At 56.3% G+C, this 17,738-nt stretch overlaps 1 protein-coding gene across 4 annotated transcripts in view; it reads left to right on the top strand.

The window, feature by feature from the left end:
- RNF213 (ring finger protein 213) overlaps positions 1 to 17,738 on the top strand; it is a 121,324-nt gene that overhangs the window by 57,054 nt on the left and 46,532 nt on the right. For all 4 annotated transcript variants that reach the window (XM_047758383.1, XM_047758381.1, XM_047758380.1 and 1 more), the window contains 10 exons: positions 452 to 1,038; positions 2,560 to 2,722; positions 6,241 to 6,458; positions 7,333 to 7,473; positions 7,590 to 7,757; positions 8,540 to 9,695; positions 11,183 to 11,373; positions 11,581 to 11,736; positions 12,373 to 15,960; positions 17,506 to 17,642. In XM_047758383.1, coding sequence (XP_047614339.1) covers positions 452 to 1,038; positions 2,560 to 2,722; positions 6,241 to 6,458; positions 7,333 to 7,473; positions 7,590 to 7,757; positions 8,540 to 9,695; positions 11,183 to 11,373; positions 11,581 to 11,736; positions 12,373 to 15,960; positions 17,506 to 17,642 — 6,505 coding nt within the window. The remainder of the gene's footprint in view (positions 1 to 451; positions 1,039 to 2,559; positions 2,723 to 6,240; positions 6,459 to 7,332; positions 7,474 to 7,589; positions 7,758 to 8,539; positions 9,696 to 11,182; positions 11,374 to 11,580; positions 11,737 to 12,372; positions 15,961 to 17,505; positions 17,643 to 17,738) is intronic.

The raw sequence follows: 17,738 nt of genomic DNA, 5'->3' as shown, positions 1-17,738 counted from the left end.
CCACCATGGGCCAGACCCCACGTTCTCAGGCCCAGGACATCTTCTGTCCCCTCCCACTGCTGCTTTTTATCTTCCAGAATTTTGGTGCTGTGATCTCCATCCCACTCTTCCCAGCCCCTTTGCTTTGCGTGCGGCTTTTGCAAAGCAGTCTCTGTTCTGTCCCCGGAGCGGGATTTGGCGGCGGGGAGGGTGGAAGCAGGCGCAGATGTCCAACGGTCCCCTTCTCCTGGGAGCGGCACGCTTCCTTTGTCGTAAAAACGGACGGGCAAGGTGGGGTTGGCGGGGGGGTCGGGAAACATGCGGGGTTCTGATGGCGAACCAGCGCCAGCAGGTGTGTTCACGTGCGTTTCCTTCAGAGCCCCAGGCGAGGGGAGCAGAAACTGGGGAGATAAACTAGGGTGCTGTCGTGCCTAGAGGTTTGACGTCTGGCCTTCTCTTGTGGTTTCAAAAGTGGATTTTGCCGAGATTGAAAAAAGGCACTCGGAAGACCTGGACGGGAAGAGGCTAAACGACGTCATGACGGTGGGCTCGTCCGCCACCTCCCCGGACCCGCCGGGGACAACACACTATAACCTGAGCCCCGAAGTCCAGGAAATGGCCAAAACCACAGACTTGCTCAAGGAGAGCCACACCTTCCGGATGTTCTGGGCACAAGTCGCCAAGGAGCTGAGTGAGGCAGAGGCGATGGAGGGGCAACTACTGCAGCCAGAAGAGGCATACGAAGATTTGTATCGTCCTTGTTTCGAAAGGTTTTCGAAGCTGTACCAGGATCTGAAGTCAGGAGAGGTCACCTTTGGGGAGGTGGAAGATGTCTTCAAGGACTTTGTGAATAAATACAGCGACTTAACGAAGGAACTCCGGACCATGTGTTCCCTGCACCTCGGTGACCCGAAGGACTGGGTCAGGGAGCGCGTCCGGCAGATCGAGGAGTACCACGACCTGCACCACGCTGTCCAGGCAGCCGGGGTCATCGCGGCTGTCAAGGAGGACTTGGGTCTGACTGGCGACTTCAACGTTCTCCACACTTTACTGAGCTTTGTGAGTCACTCTCCTGAAGGGGTCGGGGGTGGATCTCAGCGCTCAGGCTTTTAACTTTTTCTTGTTTGTTTGTTTGTTTGTCTTTTTGCCTTTTCTAGGACCGCTCCCCACGGCACGTGGAGGTTCCCAGGCTAGGGGTCGAATCGGAGCTGTAGCCGCCGGCCTACGCCAGAGCCACAGCAATGCGGGATCCAAGCCGCGTCTGCGACCTACACCACAGCTCACGGCAACGCCAGATCCTTAACCCCCTGAGCAAGGGCAGGGACCGAACCCGCAACCTCATGGTTCCTAGTCGGATTCGTTAACCACTGCACCACGACGGGAACTCCTTAATTTTTTTTTTTTTTTTTTTTTATGGCAGCGCCTGTGCATATGGAAGTTCTCAGGTAGGGGTCAAGTTAGAGCTGCAGCTGCCGGCCTGTGCCACAGTCATAGCAATACCGGATCCCAGGCACATCTGTGACCTATGCCACAGTTTGCAGCAGTACCGGCCGATTCCTTAACCTGCTCAGTGAGGCCAGGGATTGAACCCGCATCCTCGTGGAGACTATGTTGGGTTCTTAACCTGTTGAGCTACAACAGGAACTCCCTCTCTGGCTTTTTTTTTTTTTTTTTTTGGCCACCGTGCAGCATATGGAGTTCCTGGGCCAGGGATCAGGTCCCAGCCAAAATCATGACCTAAGCCATGGTTTAGCAATGCCAGATCCTTAACCCACTGTGCCAGGCCGGGGGTCAAACCTGTGTCCCAGCGTTCCCAAGATGCCGCCTCCCATCCAATTGCGCTGCAGTGGGAACTCCCCGCTCTGGCTTTCAAAAGCTGGTTGAGGAGTTCCCTTGTGGTGCAACAGGTTAAGAATCCAGTGTTGTCACTGCTGTGACATGCGTTCAATCCCTGGCCTGGGAACTTCCACATGCGGCCAGAAATAAGAAAGCGCCATCTGAGGTCTTCAGGTTCTAGAAGCAAAAAAGCCATTTGTTTTGTTGGCTCTCCAGTCATCTCGTGCCCAGCCAGGAGCAGCAGGCGATGAGTTATTTCTGTGACAGTTAAGAGGGAGTCTTTGCTTTCTGGTGCTTTAGGGGAGCATGTATAAGGTATACGGTGACCTGTGTTGTCGGTGGACAGGTGTGATGATGCCTAAAATTTGGCACAAAATTTGGAATTAGGCACGTGTAAGCCTGAAGCCCAGCAGCGTGTTTTTGAGTGTGTTTCTGTCCTGGTCCTTCATCTCTTTACCTAGAAACCAGGAGAAATAACAGGATGCACCCAGCAGGATTCTTAGGCAGGGGGCTCAGCAGTCTGCCGGGTGCAGGGGGATTGTAGTTAGAATGGATCGAGGCGGGACAGCAAGGCAGCTGCGGCATATCCAGTCTATACAGTGTGCCTGTCACTCCCGGCAGCTGCGGGGGTGGGGGGGGCGTTGGCATGGTGGGCATTTCTGTTCCGCGGGTTCCAGAGCCAGCTCTGGCCCCAGACAGCTTTGTCTTGCAGACTCTGGCAGTTCCCTCTGATGATTTCCCTAGACTGTCTTTGACGAGTTTCGCCACGAGAAACTGAACCGGATCAGCCAGCAGCTCATCCGTGCCAAAAAGCTGCTGCAGGACATCAGCGAGCCCCGGTGCCAGTGTCTGAAGGAGCTGTCGCTGAGGAAGGAGTTTGTCGGCTGGGTCCAGGAGGCTCTTGGAGGTACAGTCCATGTGCAGCGGTCGGTCGTCTGGAGAGCATTTAGGTGGATCACGGGGGCTTGTCTTAAACTTAGGGGCTGTCCTTCCCTTGGCCATGTTCTGAGTAAGGGGCAGTGAGACACGATCTGAAATTTAAAACTTAGCACATTAACTATATTTGCCATCTAGCATTGTGTAAACCTAGGGAGCATAATGCATTGGGTTACTAGGTTCATATGTTGGAGGATGGTTGCCGTTGTAACAATAATTAGCCCCCCCGTCACAGCCCGCAAGTCTCCTTTCATTTTAGTGATTGGAATAATTAAGATCTAGTCCCGTAGCCGAGTTTCCTTCTGTATTTTCTAGGTAAATATGCCTCATCGACTGTTGGTAGAATTTATTTTATTTTATATGACGATTTTATAGCTGGTTTACAGTATTCTGTCAGTTTTCTGCTGCACAGCTTGGTGACCCAGTTACACATACAAGTATACAGTATTTTTTCTCACATTATCGTGCTCCATCGTAAGTGACTGGATATAGTTTCCAGTGCTACACAGCAGGATCTGATTGCTAATCTAGTCCAAAGGCAACAGTCCCCATCTATTAACCCCAGACTCCCGGCCCGGCCCGCTCTCTCCCCCTCCCCCTGGGCAAGCACAAGTCTGTTCTCCAAGTCCATGAGTTTCTTTTCTGTGGAAAGGTTTGTTTGTGCTGTATATTAGATTCCAGATACAAGTGATATCATGTGGTATTTGTCTTTCTCTTTCTGACTTACTTCACTCAGTATGAGACTCTAGTTCCATCCATGTGGCTGCAGATGGCATTATTTTGTTCTTTTTTATGGCTGAGTGGTATTCCACATCTTCTTAATCCATTCATCTGTTGATGGACACTTAGGTTGTTTCCATGTCTTGGCTGTTGTGAGTAGAGCTGCAATGAACGTGCAGGTGCATGTGTCTGAGGAAAGTTTTGTCTGGATATATGCCCAAGAGTGGGGTTGCTGGGTCATATGGTAGTCCTATGCTTAGTTTTCTAAGGCATCCCCATACTGTTCTCTATAGCGGCTGTACCAGCTTACATTCCCACCAATAGTGCAGGAGGGTTCCCTTTTCTCCACACCCCCTCCAGCACTTGCTATTTGTGGACTTTTTAATGATGGCCATTCTGACTGGTGTGAGGGGGTACCTTGTGATAGTTTTGATTTGCATTTCTCTTATAATCAGCGATGTTGAGCATTTTTTCATGTGCTTGTTGGCCATCTGTATACATCTTCCTTGGAGAAATGTCTCTTCAGGTCTTTTGCCCATTTTTCCATTGGATGGTTGGCTTTTTTGCTGTTGAGTTGTATAAGTTGTTTGTACGTTTTAGAGATCAAGCCCTTGTCAGTTGCATCATTTGAAACTATTTTCTCCCATTCTGTAAGTTGTCTTTTTGGTTTCTTTTGCTGTGCAAAAGCTCGTCAGTTTGATTAGGTCCCATTGATTTATTTTTGCTTTTATTTCTGTTGCTTTGGGAGACTGACCTGAGAAAACATTTGTACAGTTAATGTCAGAGAATGTTTTGCCCGTGTTCCCTTCCAGGAGTTTGATGGTGTCTTGTATTATATTTAAGTATTAAAGTCATTTTGAGTTTATTTTTGTGCATGGTGTGAGAGTATGTTCTAGATTCACTGATTTGCATGCAGCCATCCAGGTTTCCCAGCAACACTTGCTGAAAAGACTCTCTTTTCCCCATTTTAGATTCTTGCCTCCTTTGTCAGAGATCGATTGACCATAGGTGTCTGGGTTTATTTCTGGGTCCCCTTTTCTGTTCCATTGATCCATACCAGTACCACACTGTCTTGATGACTGTGGCTTTGTAATATTGCCTGAAGTCTGGAAGAGTTATGCCTCCTACTTGGTTTTTGTTCCTCAGCATTGCTTTGGCAATTCTGCGTCTTTTGTGGTTCCATGTAAATGTTTGGATTGTTTGCTCTAGTTCTGTGAAAAATGTCCTGGGTAATTTTTTGATAGGGATTGCACTGACTCTGTAGATTGCTTTGGGTAGTATGGCCATTTTGACAATATTAATTTTTCCAACCTATGAGCATGGAATATCTTTCCATTGCTTTACATCTTCTTTAATTTCCTTGATTAATGTTTTATGGTTCTCAGCATATAAGTCTTTCACCTCCTTGGTCAGGTTTATTCCCAGGTATTTGATTTTTTTGGCATGCAATTTTAAAAGGTGTTGTATTTTTTGTATTCCTTTTCTAATATTTCATTGTTAGTATACAGAAACGTGACTGATTTCTGATTGTTAATCTTATATCCTGCTGCTTTGCTGAGTTTGTTGATCAGGTCAAGTAGTTTTTGGGTGGAGTCCTTAGGGTTTTCTATACATGGTGTCATGTCATCTGCAGACAGTGACAGGTTTACCTCCTCTCTTCCTGTTTGGATGCCTTTGATTTCTTTTGTTTGATGGCCGTGTCTAGCACTTCCAGCCCTGTGTTGAAGACCGTTGGTGGAATTTCTCTCAGGGCCCCGACGCACCTTTTCTGGTGTACAAATTATTTCCTTGGCTGCTTTGTCCCCCTCTCACTCTGGATACTTGCTGTGAACAGCAGGGGATCCTTTACTTAAAAGCTGTGCTCCTTTAGCTTTTTCCTCCAGTTGATTTTTTTTTTTTTGTCTTTTTGCTATTTCTTGGGCCACTCCTGCGGCATATGGAGGTTCCCGGGCTAGGGGTCGAATCAGAGCTGCAGCTGCCAGCCTACGCCAGAGCCATAGCAACGCAGGATCTGAGCCGCGTCTGCGACCTACACCACAGCTCACGGCCACGCCGGAACCTTGACCCACTGAGCAAGGGCAGGGATCGAACCCTCAACCTCATGGTTCCTAGTCGGATTCGTTAACCACTGCGCCACGACGGGAACTCCCCAGTTGATTTTTTACTAGAAGGAGAGCCGAGTTCATGCCCACGGACCAGTTTCACCACATCCCCTCGTGGGTGTGCATTTCCCGTCCAGCCACGGGCTTGGCAGTCCTCTTAGCTCTGTGGCCAGGAGGACTCTGTTCGTTCCTGGAGGGGAGAAGGGGGCAGGAGGAGAGGGAAGGGTGTGGCCTGGTGCGCGGGGGTGGGGAAGGGGCTGCGTCCCAGCCTCAGGCTTCACCCACGGGCTCCTCGGCCCTTGTGAGGCGTCGCCTTTGCTCAGTAAGCAGCCGTTTTTTATAGACAACTGTCAACACGTTGCTTACCAGCTCAGCTTACTTGTTGGTAATGAAATGGCAATAGTGTGTGGATTACATGAAATAAGGCGCCCAAGAGCCCGCGTGGTGCCCGACGTTGCTGCTGTTCGGTAAGGTCGGGTGTTGGTCAGCAGGGTCGACATAAAGGCAAGAGGAAAAGTGCCCCAGGTTCTTATCGAAAGCAGTTGAGAGGATAAAACCCTGAGAGAGCACTGAGCGCCCACCGATACCGCAGCAGTAAGGCCCCCTGTCCCAGACTCGGCTCGGGTCAGCCTGGGGTAGCTCTGCTCACCCGCCCCTCCCACCGCAGGCATCACCGAGCTGAAGGTGTTTGTGGACCTGGCCTCCATCTCCGCGGGCGAGAATGACATCGACGTGGACCGGGTGGCTTGCTTCCACGACGCCGTGCAGGGCTACGCACCCCTCCTCTATGATCTGGACACGAATGCGGGCTTTGATGAGTTCATGCAGCGCCTGAAAGAGCTGTGGAAGGCTCTGGATAATGACCAGAACCTGCCCAGGAAACTGGTGAGTCTTGCTTCTGGCTCCAGAGACCGTCCAGTTGGATAAAGCCCCAGGTTGCAACTGTAGGGGCCACCCGCAAACTGTTGCACACCCGTGCTGCAGGGTTTTGTGCAGCCATTTAAAACAATGTTTTTGTCCTATGTGGAAATGCTTTCTCTGTCTTGTTATGTTACAGATTAGGATACAAAATTGCATTAAATGAAAATGATTTCTGCTATGCCAAACACAGGAGGAAAAAAAAAACCAGAAAGGAAATATGCTAACATGTTACCAGTGGTTTTCTCTGAATGGTGCTGGTTGTTAGTTAATTCTTTATACTTTTGGTATTTTCCATATTTTCCACAACTGGTACAGATTCATTTCTTATCAGAAAAAAATAAGCGTTTCAATGTAGGGAAACCACGTGTCCCAGCTCCAGGCAGGCGCATAGCACGCAGCTTGAGGAACCGGGACGGGAAGCGTGGGGTGGAGGGAACGGACCGAGCTGAGCGCCAAGCAGAACGTCTTTGTTGCAGTTTCCTTGATTCTTCTGGTTGGACTTGGGGACTCCGAAAGGGCATTTGGAATATAACAAGGCCCCCGCAGGCCTGTTGCAGCAGAACGCTGGGGTCGTGCCTGACCCTCCGTGTCCACGTATCCGGGGCACTGGCTGGGAAGTGGGGGAGCAGCCCACTGCAGCAGCCCCGTGTGGTGACAGGTGTCCCACGAGGGACAGCCCAACCCGTGATGGCAGCAGACGAGAGAGGCCTGCCTGCGGGCGACGGCACACCCAGCTGGCGAAGGGGAGGAGGCTGCCCCTGGCGGGCAGAGATGGAGGGAGTAGCAGGAAGGGCGGCTCTTGTAGGCTGTGGCTCATCTTCTCCCCCTCTGTCCCCAGTGTGACTCTGCCCGGAACCTGGAGTGGCTGAAGACAGTGAAGGAGAGTCACGGGTCTGTGGAGCTCTCGTCCCTGTCTCTGGCCACAGCCATCAACAAAGGAGGCATCTATGTGATCGAGGCTCCCACGGATGGCCAGAAGGTGAGCCCGCAGCCCGGGTGCAGCTGTGCGTGGCCCTTACAGGCTGCTGTCGTCGGGGGTGGGTGGGGGTGGCGCTGCCTCCAAAAAGCCCCCTCTGACGGGGCGCTGTTGCACAGCTCTCCCCAGACACGGTTCTGTGTTTAACCCTCCCCGCGGGCCTCGGAGGCCGTGAGGCCGAGAGAGACTACTCTTTGGAGGAGCTGAAGGAGCTTTTGAACAAACTGATGCTGATGTCCGGCAAGAAAGACCACAGCAGTGTGGAGGTCGTGGAGGTGTTTTCTGAGGTGAGGCTCTGGGTCCGTGTTGGAGCAGCTGTCTCAGTCCCGTCTGAGGCGCTGAGGGCCGTGACTGCGGAGGCGCCTGGGGAGGTCGGAAGGGCTTGAATTTGGATTCAATTCATAGGAATCACTTTGTTCTTAAATCCGTGGAGCGGGGAGCCGCGGGGTCTTCAGAATGCACGTGTTCCAAGTTGATGACCCAGAGAGATGGCGATTTACTCTAAATCAGCGAGGATCCCAAAATACTGCAGATGGGCATCCTTCCCCACATGCAGGGTAATCCAAAGTAGTGCTGAAGGCATATCGGCTTCTGGAACAGGCTCTCCGTCTGCTCAGGGGTTTTTTTCTTTAAAGTTCCTTTGGGAGTTCCCGTCGTGGCACAGTGGCTAACGAATCCGACTAGGAACCATGAGGTTGCAGGTTCAATCCCTGGCCTTGCTCAGTGGGTTAAGGATCTGGCACTGCCGTGAGCTGTGGTGGGAACCTCCATGTGCCGCGGGAGCAGCCCTAGAAAGGCCAAAAAAAAAAAAAAAAAAAGGTTCCTTTGTACTTTACAAATAGTATGTGTCATCTTGACAATGTATTGCATCCTAAAGATGAGACCATGGGAACGAGGGGGGACGGCCTCTTCTGTGATCAGTCTTGTGCTCGAGGCTGCGCAGTGAACCACAGAGGGACGGGAACCCAAGCCCTTCGAGTCAGAAATCTGTTCGTGTTATTCTCGACGGATGTGTCCCCTCTCTGTGACCAGCTCTGTGACGTGTGCCCTCTGCTTCCATCTGCGACAGGTGTTTTGCAATGTGCAGAGGCTCGTCCAGTCCTTTATAAACCTTTACTCTGCGGGGAACGTGCTCTTCAGGGCCTGGACGGCCAGGGTGTACTGCTGCCCCCAGAACGGTGTCTCCGTCCGCATGGACTTCCGCCTGGGGCTGGTGAGCCAGCTCGTGGGCAGCGGGCCGGTTGCCGAGCTGCTGGAGGCCCTGTGCCGGCAGATGGAGGACTTCCTGCGCCAGTGGGAGAGATTCGTGGCAGAGAAGCGGGCAGAGCACTTTTACCTCAACTACTACACAGCCGAGCAGCTGGTTTACCTGGGCTCGGAGCTCATGAAGCGGGAGCCCAGCGCTGCCGCCCTCACCATGCTCTCCTTCATCAAAGGCAACTGCACCACGAGGGACGTCTCGGAGGCCTGCAGGGAGCCCGACAGTGGGGCCACGGGACACCAGGCAAGTAGGCTGGTTAAAGAATTGCCCCTGCGGCTCTTCTCTGAGTCCGGACTGGCGGACAAGCTGAAGATCATCATGGAGCAGTCGATGGCGTGCGCGCGTGCCTTCCAGCCTCACTGCCTGGACCTGGAGGCCCTGGGCCGCTGTCTGGCCCGCCTGGCGCGCATGGCCGGGCCCCCCGTGCAGCGGGAGCTGCCCAGGGGCCTGCAGGGCGGCCAGCCCAACCTCGTCGTCTGCGGCCATTCCGATGTGCTGCTGGCCGCCCTGGCCATCTACATGCAGACCCCAACCCAGCCCCTGCCCACCTACAGCGAGGTGCTGCTCTGCACCCCAGAAACCGGGTTCGAGGAGGTGGCGCTGCTCCTGCGCCGCTGCCTGACCCCAGGCTCCCTGGGGGACGGGGTCTACTGCCTGCTGTTCGCAGACCAGCTGAGCTACGAGGTGGCCTGCCGGGCCGAGGCGCTCTTCCTGGACCTGTGCACGCAGCGCCACCGGGAGGACTACCGGCTCGTCATGGTCTGTGACTGCGAGCGCGAGCACTGCTATCTCCCCTCGGCCTTCAGCCAGCACAAGGTCCTCGTCACCCCCCAGGCGCCCCTCAAGGACGTCCAGGCCTACCTGGCTTACCACTTCCAGGTCCCAGAGCAGACCCCGTCAGCCGCCGCCGTGTTCCAGGACCGGATGTGTGTTGGGGTCGTGGCCTCGGAGAGAGCGGGTGTCGGTAATGATGGCTGCTGGGGTGGCTGGGTCGGGATACCAGGGACCCCCGATTGCCTCTCCCGCCTGCCTCGAGTGGGGGGCACGCTGGTGGGGATACCAGGGACCCCCTGATCGCCTCTCCCGCCTGCCTCGGGTGCGGGGCACGCTGGTCGGGATACCAGGGACCCCCTGATCGCCTCTCCCGCCTGCCTCGGGTGCGGGGCACGCTGGTCGGGATACCAGGGACCCCCTGATCCCCTCTCTCTGCCTGCCTCGAGTGGGGGGCACGCTGGTCGGGATACCAGGGACCCCCTGATCCCCTCTCCCGCCTGCCTCGGGTGCGGGGCACGCTGGTCGGGATACCAGGGACCCCCTGATCGCCTCTCCCGCCTGCCTCGGGTGCGGGGCACGCTGGTCGGGATACCAGGGACCCCCTGATCCCCTCTCTCTGCCTGCCTCGAGTGGGGGGCACGCTGGTCGGGATACCAGGGACCCCCTGATCCCCTCTCCCGCCTGCCTCGGGTGCGGGGCACGCTGGTCGGGATACCAGGGACCCCCTGATCGCCTCTCCCGCCTGCCTCGAGTGGGGGGCATGCTGGTCGGGATACCAGGGACCCCCTGATCGCCTCTCCCGCCTGCCTCGAGTGGGGGGCACGCTGGTCGGGATACCAGGGACCCCCTGATCGCCTCTCCCGCCTGCCTCGGGTGCGGGGCAAGCTGGTGGGGATACCAGGGACCCCCTGATCCCCTCTCCCGCCTGCCTCGGGTGCGGGGCACGCTGGTCGGGATACCAGGGACCCCCTGATCGCCTCTCCCGCCTGCCTCGGGTGCGGGGCACGCTGGTGGGGATACCAGGGACCCCCTGATCGCCTCTCCCGCCTGCCTCGGGTGCGGGGCACGCTGGTGGGGATACCAGGGACCCCCTGATCGCCTCTCCCGCCTGCCTCGGGTGCGGGGCACTCCGATGACTGGGGACACGAACTCTTTGCAGGATTGGCTCACCTGACATTGAAAATAGGGGCCCCTCTGGGACGGGGCTCCCTTTTTCACCTGGTTTCCAGCTTGGGCGATTCCTGGGAGCCAAGCCACCTTCCTCCACTAACTAGCTTCTCTGCGGGTTCCGCTTTTGTTAAGTCCATGAGCCACTTTGGGCTGAAGATGGGGCCTGAGCAGGAGGTGTAGTTTCTCTGTCTCGAGAAGGGACAGATCTCTGGACCCTGCCTTCAGGCACCGTCATCATTGCCGTGCCATTGACAGGGTCCCTTTATCGGTGCTGTTTTCTGTCCCCTCCCGCACAAAGTGTGCTCTGCGGTCCCCGTCCTTACACCCACACTGCCATCCTTGGTCCCAGGGAGCAGCAAGGAAAGGAAATTTGAGGGTTCAAGCCCATATTCTTTAACCCGGTGTAGGTTGCATCGGTTTTGAATTTTGTACAAAGAAAATCCTTCTGGATGCTCTTACAAGTGGTCCACAGCCCTGGCACCTAATCTCCATGTGTTAACTCTACAGGCAAGTCTCTCTTCGTGAAGAGGTTGCACAGCCGGCTGAAAAGGCAGTCTAAAGGAGACGTGCCTCTAAAAATCATTCGACTGATCGACCCTCAGGTGGATGAGCGTGAAGTCCTGCGCTCCCTGCTGCCTTTCCTGGATGCCCAGCATCAGATGAGACCCGTGATATTCCACTTGGACGTGACCTCGTCAGTAAGTGCCCTCGGCCTCCGGCTGAGTGGCTGAGCTGGAAGGCCTCGCTGCCACCTCCTGCCCTGCCCCCTCCCAGTATAAAGACTTTCTTTTTTCTACACGTAGTGATGCTTTTTCATCATGCCAAAAAGCCGAATAAGAGAGCCTTCGGGTTGGGAGAGCTGACGCCTTCCGTGTGTTTACACTCCCACGTGATTGTGTCTTTAGGTGCGGACTGGAGTTGGGATGTTTCTTTTCAAACTCCTCATTCTTCAGTACTTAATGGACATAAATGGGAAGATGTGGCTTCGGAACCCGTGTCATTTATATGTCGTTGAAATCCTGGAAAGGAGTTCCGCCCTGCCTCGGAGGCCCTCGAAGCTGGTGTGTGTCAGGGCACTTTGATGCCACTGTGTGTGGGCGGGGGAGCGGGCTTCGAGATGCTTCTGTGATTCCCCACTGTGTCTCTGCAGAGTAGCTGAGTTCAGTGTTAGTAAGGAAAAAACAGTCTTTAAGTTTATTTTGGAATAATGCCTGGCATAAAAAGGCTCTCTTGTTCATTAACAGTATCTTAAATTGGTTTTGTTCCCTTTGGGATGGATGCTGTGGGTCCAGGTTAAATGCCTGTGGTGCTCGGAATGCAGAAAGCGTACCTGCCTGAAGCACCATCTTTCTTAATGGCGCTAACTTGGGGAGGAGGCTTTGGTTATAGCAATTTGTTACCAAAAGGGGGTTTTATGCTCTCGCTCTCTCTCTCTCTCTCACACACACACACAAGGGAGAATTCTAGTTCCCAGAAGTCAGGTCAGAAAGGCCTCGTGGTCCACAGTGCAGTTCCCATGACTGCTGAATATGCAGAAGGTAACACCCCATGCCAAGGGGAATCGGCAGACGTCCCTTCGTGAGAAGTGACTTTTCATAAGATTCCATCCAGTCTAGGCCACGTGGAGGGTTACACCACCAAAGCCTGTTTTAGGAAATTGAGTCATAACCCCTTTCGTTTGTGTCTCTCCTTTCCAGGGTCCACATGTCCCCCAGTTCAGTTTTCTAGATATCTTCCCTAAAGTCACCTGCAGGCCTCCCAAGGAAGTGATCAACATGGAGCTGGACCCTCAGCGCAGGTACAGAGAGCCAGGAATGGATGAGCGGGTGTTCTGCAGTGAAACGTTCCAGAGACCCTACCAGTACCTACGGCGGTTCCATCAGAAAGAGAACCTCGACCTGTTCCGGTACCAGGAGGGCTCCGTTGAGGGGAGCCCTGGCGAATGCATCCAGCATCTCCTGTTCTACTGCGGGGTGCTCGACCCATCCTGGTCAGAGCTTCAGAACTTTGCTCGGTTCCTGAACTACCAGCTCCGAGACTGCGAGGCCTCTGTGTTCTGCGACCCTGGCTTCGTGGGCGACACGCTGGTGGGCTTCAAGAACTTCGTGGTCGCCTTCATGATCTTCATGGCGCGGGATTTCGCCACACCCACGCTGCACACGTCCGACCAGAGCCCCGGGAACTACGCGGTCCCTGCGGACGGGGTCAAGGAAGAAGATCTCGCCCCTTTCTCTCTCCGGAAGAGGTGGGAGTCGGAGCCCCACCCGTACGTGTTCTTCAACGGCGACCACATGTCCATGACATTCATAGGCTTCCACTTCCAGACCAACCAGAAGGGCTTCGTTGATGCCATCAACCCCGCAAGCAGAGAGGTCATCATGGGAGACGTCATGACGGCGCAGCTGCACCAGGGGCTGCTGCTGCAGAAGGTGCCCTTCAACGTTGACTTTGACCAGCTGCCCCGACACGAGAAGCTTGCCCGGCTGTGCCTGGCCCTGGGGATCCAGTGGCCCACTGACCCCGACGACACCTACGAGCTGACGACGGACAACATGCTGAAGATCCTTGCCATCGAGATGCGCTTCCGCTGTGGCATCCCCGTCATCATCATGGGGGAGACGGGCTGCGGCAAGACCAGGCTCATCCGCTTCCTCAGCGACCTGCGGCGGGGCGGCGCCAACACGGACACCGTGAAGCTGGTCAAGGTCCACGGGGGGACCACCGCCGACATGATCTACTCCAAGGTCAGGGAGGCGGAGGAGCTGGCCCGCTTCAACAGGGAGCAGCACAAGCTGGACACCATCCTGTTCTTCGACGAGGCCAACACCACGGAGGCCATAAGCTGCATCAAAGAGGTCCTGTGCGACCGCATGGCGGGGGGCCGGCCCCTGGCCAAGGACTCCGGCTTGCACATCATAGCAGCCTGCAACCCTTACCGGAAGCACAGCCGGGAGATGATCTGCCGGCTGGAGTCCGCCGGCTTGGGGTACAGGGTTCGCGCAGAGGATTCGGCCGAGAGGCTCGGCTCCATTCCCCTGAGGCAGCTCGTGTACCGCGTCCACGCCCTGCCGCCGAGCCTGATCCCCCTGGTGTGGGACTTCGGACAGCTGAGCGTCTCCACGGAGAAGCTCTACATCCAGCAGATCGTCCAGAGGCTGGTGAGCTCCATCATCATGGTTCAGGGGGAGGCGCGGGTGGTCACCGACGTGCTTTCGGCCTCTCAGGGCTTCATGAGGGCGAGGAAGGACGAGTGCGGCTTCGTCAGCCTCCGGGACGTGGAGCGCTGCGTGAAGGTCTTCAAGTGGTTTTATGAGCACAGCGGCCTGCTCCTGTCGAAGCTGGGCGCGGTCGGCGATCGCGGCGTTGAGAGGGACCCCGTCCTCTGGTCCCTGGTGCTGGCCGTCGGGGTGTGTTACCACGCCTCCTTAGAGACGAAGGAGTCTTACCGCGAAGCCGTTTGCGGGCTCTTCCCGGAACCGTACAACGACAGCAGGGTCATCCTGGACGAGCTCACGCGCACCCAGGACCTGTTCCTGAGCGGCGTGCCCCTGAGGAAGACCATCGCCAAGAACTTGGCTTTGAAGGAGAACGTCTTCATGATGGTTGTCTGCATCGAGCTCAAGATCCCGCTCTTCCTGGTGGGCAAGCCCGGCAGCTCCAAATCCCTCGCCAAGACCATCGTGGCCGATGCCATGCAAGGCCAGGCCGCGCACTCGGACCTCTTCCGGCGCCTGAAGCAGGTCCATCTGGTGTCGTTCCAGTGCAGCCCGCACTCCACCCCCCAGGGCATCATAGGGACCTTCAGGCAGTGTGCCCGCTTCCAGCAGGGGAAGGACCTGGAGCGGTACGTCTCCGTGGTGGTGTTAGATGAGGTCGGGCTGGCGGAGGACTCGCCCAAGATGCCCCTGAAGGCTCTGCACCCGCTGCTGGAAGACGGCTGCATCGAAGACGATCCCGCCCCCCACAAAAAAGTGGGCTTCGTGGGCATTTCCAACTGGGCCCTGGACCCTGCCAAGATGAACCGGGGCATCTTCGTGTCGCGCGGCAGCCCCAACGAGAGAGAGCTCATTGAGAGCGCCAGGGGCATTTGCGCCTCCGAGCCGCTGGTCCAGGAGAGGATCCAGGGCTACTTTGCAGCCTTCGCCAAGGCCTACGAAACAGTGTGTGAGAGCCAGGACAAGGAGTTCTTCGGGCTCCGTGACTACTACAGCCTCATCAAAATGGTCTTTGCCGCGGCGAAGGCTTCTAACCGGGAGCCTTCCTCTGAGGACATCGCACGAGCCGTCCTTCGGAACTTCAGCGGCAAAGACGACATCCACGCTCTGGCCATCTTTGCGGCCAACTTACCCGAGGCCAAGTGCGCAGAGGACGTCAGCACCATGGAGCTGATCCGGCAGAACATGTACGGGGACCTTCCGAGGGCTCCTGGCCCAGAGCTGGATGGCGCCGAGTCCCGCTACCTGCTCGTGCTCACCAGGAACTACGTGGCCCTGCAGATCCTGCAGCAGGCCTTCTTCACCGACGACCTGCCAGAGATCATCTTTGGGTCCAGTTTTCCCAAGGACCAGGAGTACACCCAAATCTGCCGAAACATCAACCGCGTGAAGATCTGCATGGAAACCGGCAGGATGGTGGTGCTGCTGAACCTGCAGAACCTCTACGAGAGCCTGTACGACGCCCTCAATCAGTACTACGTCTACCTCGGCGGCCAGAAGTACGTGGACCTCGGGCTGGGGACCCATCGGGTCAAGTGTCGGGTCCACCCGGACTTCCGCCTGATCGTCATCGAGGAGAAGGACGTCGTCTACCAGCGCTTTCCCATCCCCCTCATCAACCGGCTGGAGAAGCACTATCTGGACATCCACACCGTGCTGGAGGGGTGGCAGAAGGCCGTCATGGAGGACCTCAAGGCCTGGGTGGAGAAGTTCATCCACGTGAAGGCAGAGCAGTTTCTAGCTCGACCCAGGTACAGCCCTTCCGACGTCTTCATCGGCTACCACTCGGACACGTGCGCCTCTGTGGTGCTCCAGGCCGTCAAGCGGCGAGGGCCCAGGGCCCTGACGGAGGAGCTGTACCAGGAGGTACTTGACCAGGCCAAGCTGGCACTGCTGGATTGTGCCACACCGGACGCCGTGGTTCGGCTGAACGCCTCCTCACTAGGCGGGTTCACTGCAAAGTGCCTGTCCCAGGAATACTATCACAGGCAGCAGCACGACTCCTTTGCAGACTTCCTCCAGGCTCAGCTGCGCCCGAAGGGTCAGGGACGCCGTGCCGTCTTCACAGAGGTGATTCCTTCTCTCTGTTTTGCCCACATCCTCCTTCACCTTGACCTCCTGGCATCAGGAGTTCAGGGTTCCTTGCAAGTCAGTGTGTAGGGACCACACGTGGGTGTGAGCCTGTGGTTCCTCTGCTCGGTGAGTGCACGGAGACCTGCCTGTTTGTACGGGTTCCGTGGGACCGGGTTTCGAGGACGCGGCTCTGGGCGGTGCTGTGCGCTGGGTTCACTTCAGCAACCGACGTTCCGCAGTGCAAGTGCTGCGCACCCTGGGGTGCAAAGATGAACTGGGGCAGGTCTGGTCTTTGGCCCCCGTACAGGATGAGGTGGAAGGGGTGCCGCCGGCATCATATAGTGCCAGCCACAGAGGCGGAGAGGGACAACGCCCGTCCGACCCTGAGGTCCGATGAGCCCTTCCTTAAAGAGGTGACCTTAGAGCCGAGTGTAAGGTAGGGTTGGAAGGGTATTATCGGCAGAGGGCCCGAGTTGAGCAAGGGTCTCAAGGTGTGAACCAGCACAGGCTGTGCAGGAAACCAGGACTGCTCACCCATGGGACTTCAAGTTCCAGGCTGCCAGTGCGGAGAGGTGGGGCTGAGATGCAGCAGGGAGACAGCAGGGAGGGCCATGTTGGCGGCCCTGGGGAGCTCTGTCTCTCCTGAATGGAGGGAGTGATGGAGGCACGTGGGTGGAGATGTGTCCCGCTACTTGGAGGGAGAGAAAATAAGTGTGATGCGAGACCCGGAGGAAACGTAGACCCGCAGAGACGCTGCTGGAGCAGTTCCGTCCAGGTAGAGGACGGGCGGGTGGAGCGAGGACGTGGCAAGGTCGCAGGTCGGCAGAGGTAGTGGTCGGTTCCGCATGGGCTCCGGGAGATGGAAGACGCCCTGGGTTGTCTGGATGGCCAGAAGTTGGGCTCATCACAATCTAGGAATGAGGCGCAAGTTGGGAGGAGGCAACAGCAGATTCCACTTGGGATGGCCTTAGATGTTCCTGTGACCTCTGGGCGGACTGCCATGCAGTGCAGTTGGATGTAGGAAGAGAAAGCTGAGTGAGGCCAGCCTGGAGATGAGCACTCGGGGCCCGAGATGTCAGCGTGCCCTCTGGGAGTGTATGCCTGCTCTGTGTGCTGTGATCCGTGGCAGAGGGCTGCTAGCAGAGATGAGAAAGAAGGGCCGTCAGCCGCCCTCTGAGGTAGGAAGAAGGACGGCAAAGGAGCAGGGGCGTTTGTGCTGAGCCCCAAGGGGTCATCGGCACCCTCAGTAGGAAGCAAAGCAGGAAGAGACGCCGGCGTCTGGGAAGAAGACCCCAGGGCATCTCAGGGACAGGGCGAGGCTTCTTTCCAGTGTCTTTGATCCCGTAGGGTCTGTTTGCTTCGGTACTGACTGGTTTTGGGAAACTCCTCTGGGTTTGGATCCTTTTCTGTCCACACCACCGTCACGGTGAGGGGCCCGTAGTAGAAGAAACGTCCTCGTGTGTCTGGGATCTTCCCCTGGCAGAGGGCAGCCCTTCCTCGCGTGCCGGCGTGCGCCCTGGATGTGCATTTCTGCCTTCGCAGGTCACCACCTTCTCCAGACTGCTCACCAGTCATGACCTTGAACTTATAGAATCGGAGCTAAGGGACAGGGCTCTGAAGCTCACGGTCCTGTCCCTGCAGCAGTTTGACACCGAGTACGCGTTCCTCAAGGACGTCCGGTGAGGGTCCCCGCCTGCCCTTCCGCCCCCGCCCCTTGGCATTTCCTCCGCCGCTGCTCCCACCCTCGGTGGCCGGTGAGCCCTGGGGACTGTGCC

The sequence above is a fragment of the Phacochoerus africanus genome, chromosome 14 (assembly GCF_016906955.1).
Source record: "Phacochoerus africanus isolate WHEZ1 chromosome 14, ROS_Pafr_v1, whole genome shotgun sequence".
Classification (NCBI taxonomy): domain Eukaryota; kingdom Metazoa; phylum Chordata; class Mammalia; order Artiodactyla; family Suidae; genus Phacochoerus; species Phacochoerus africanus.
This window is presented reverse-complemented; position numbering and strand designations above follow the sequence as displayed.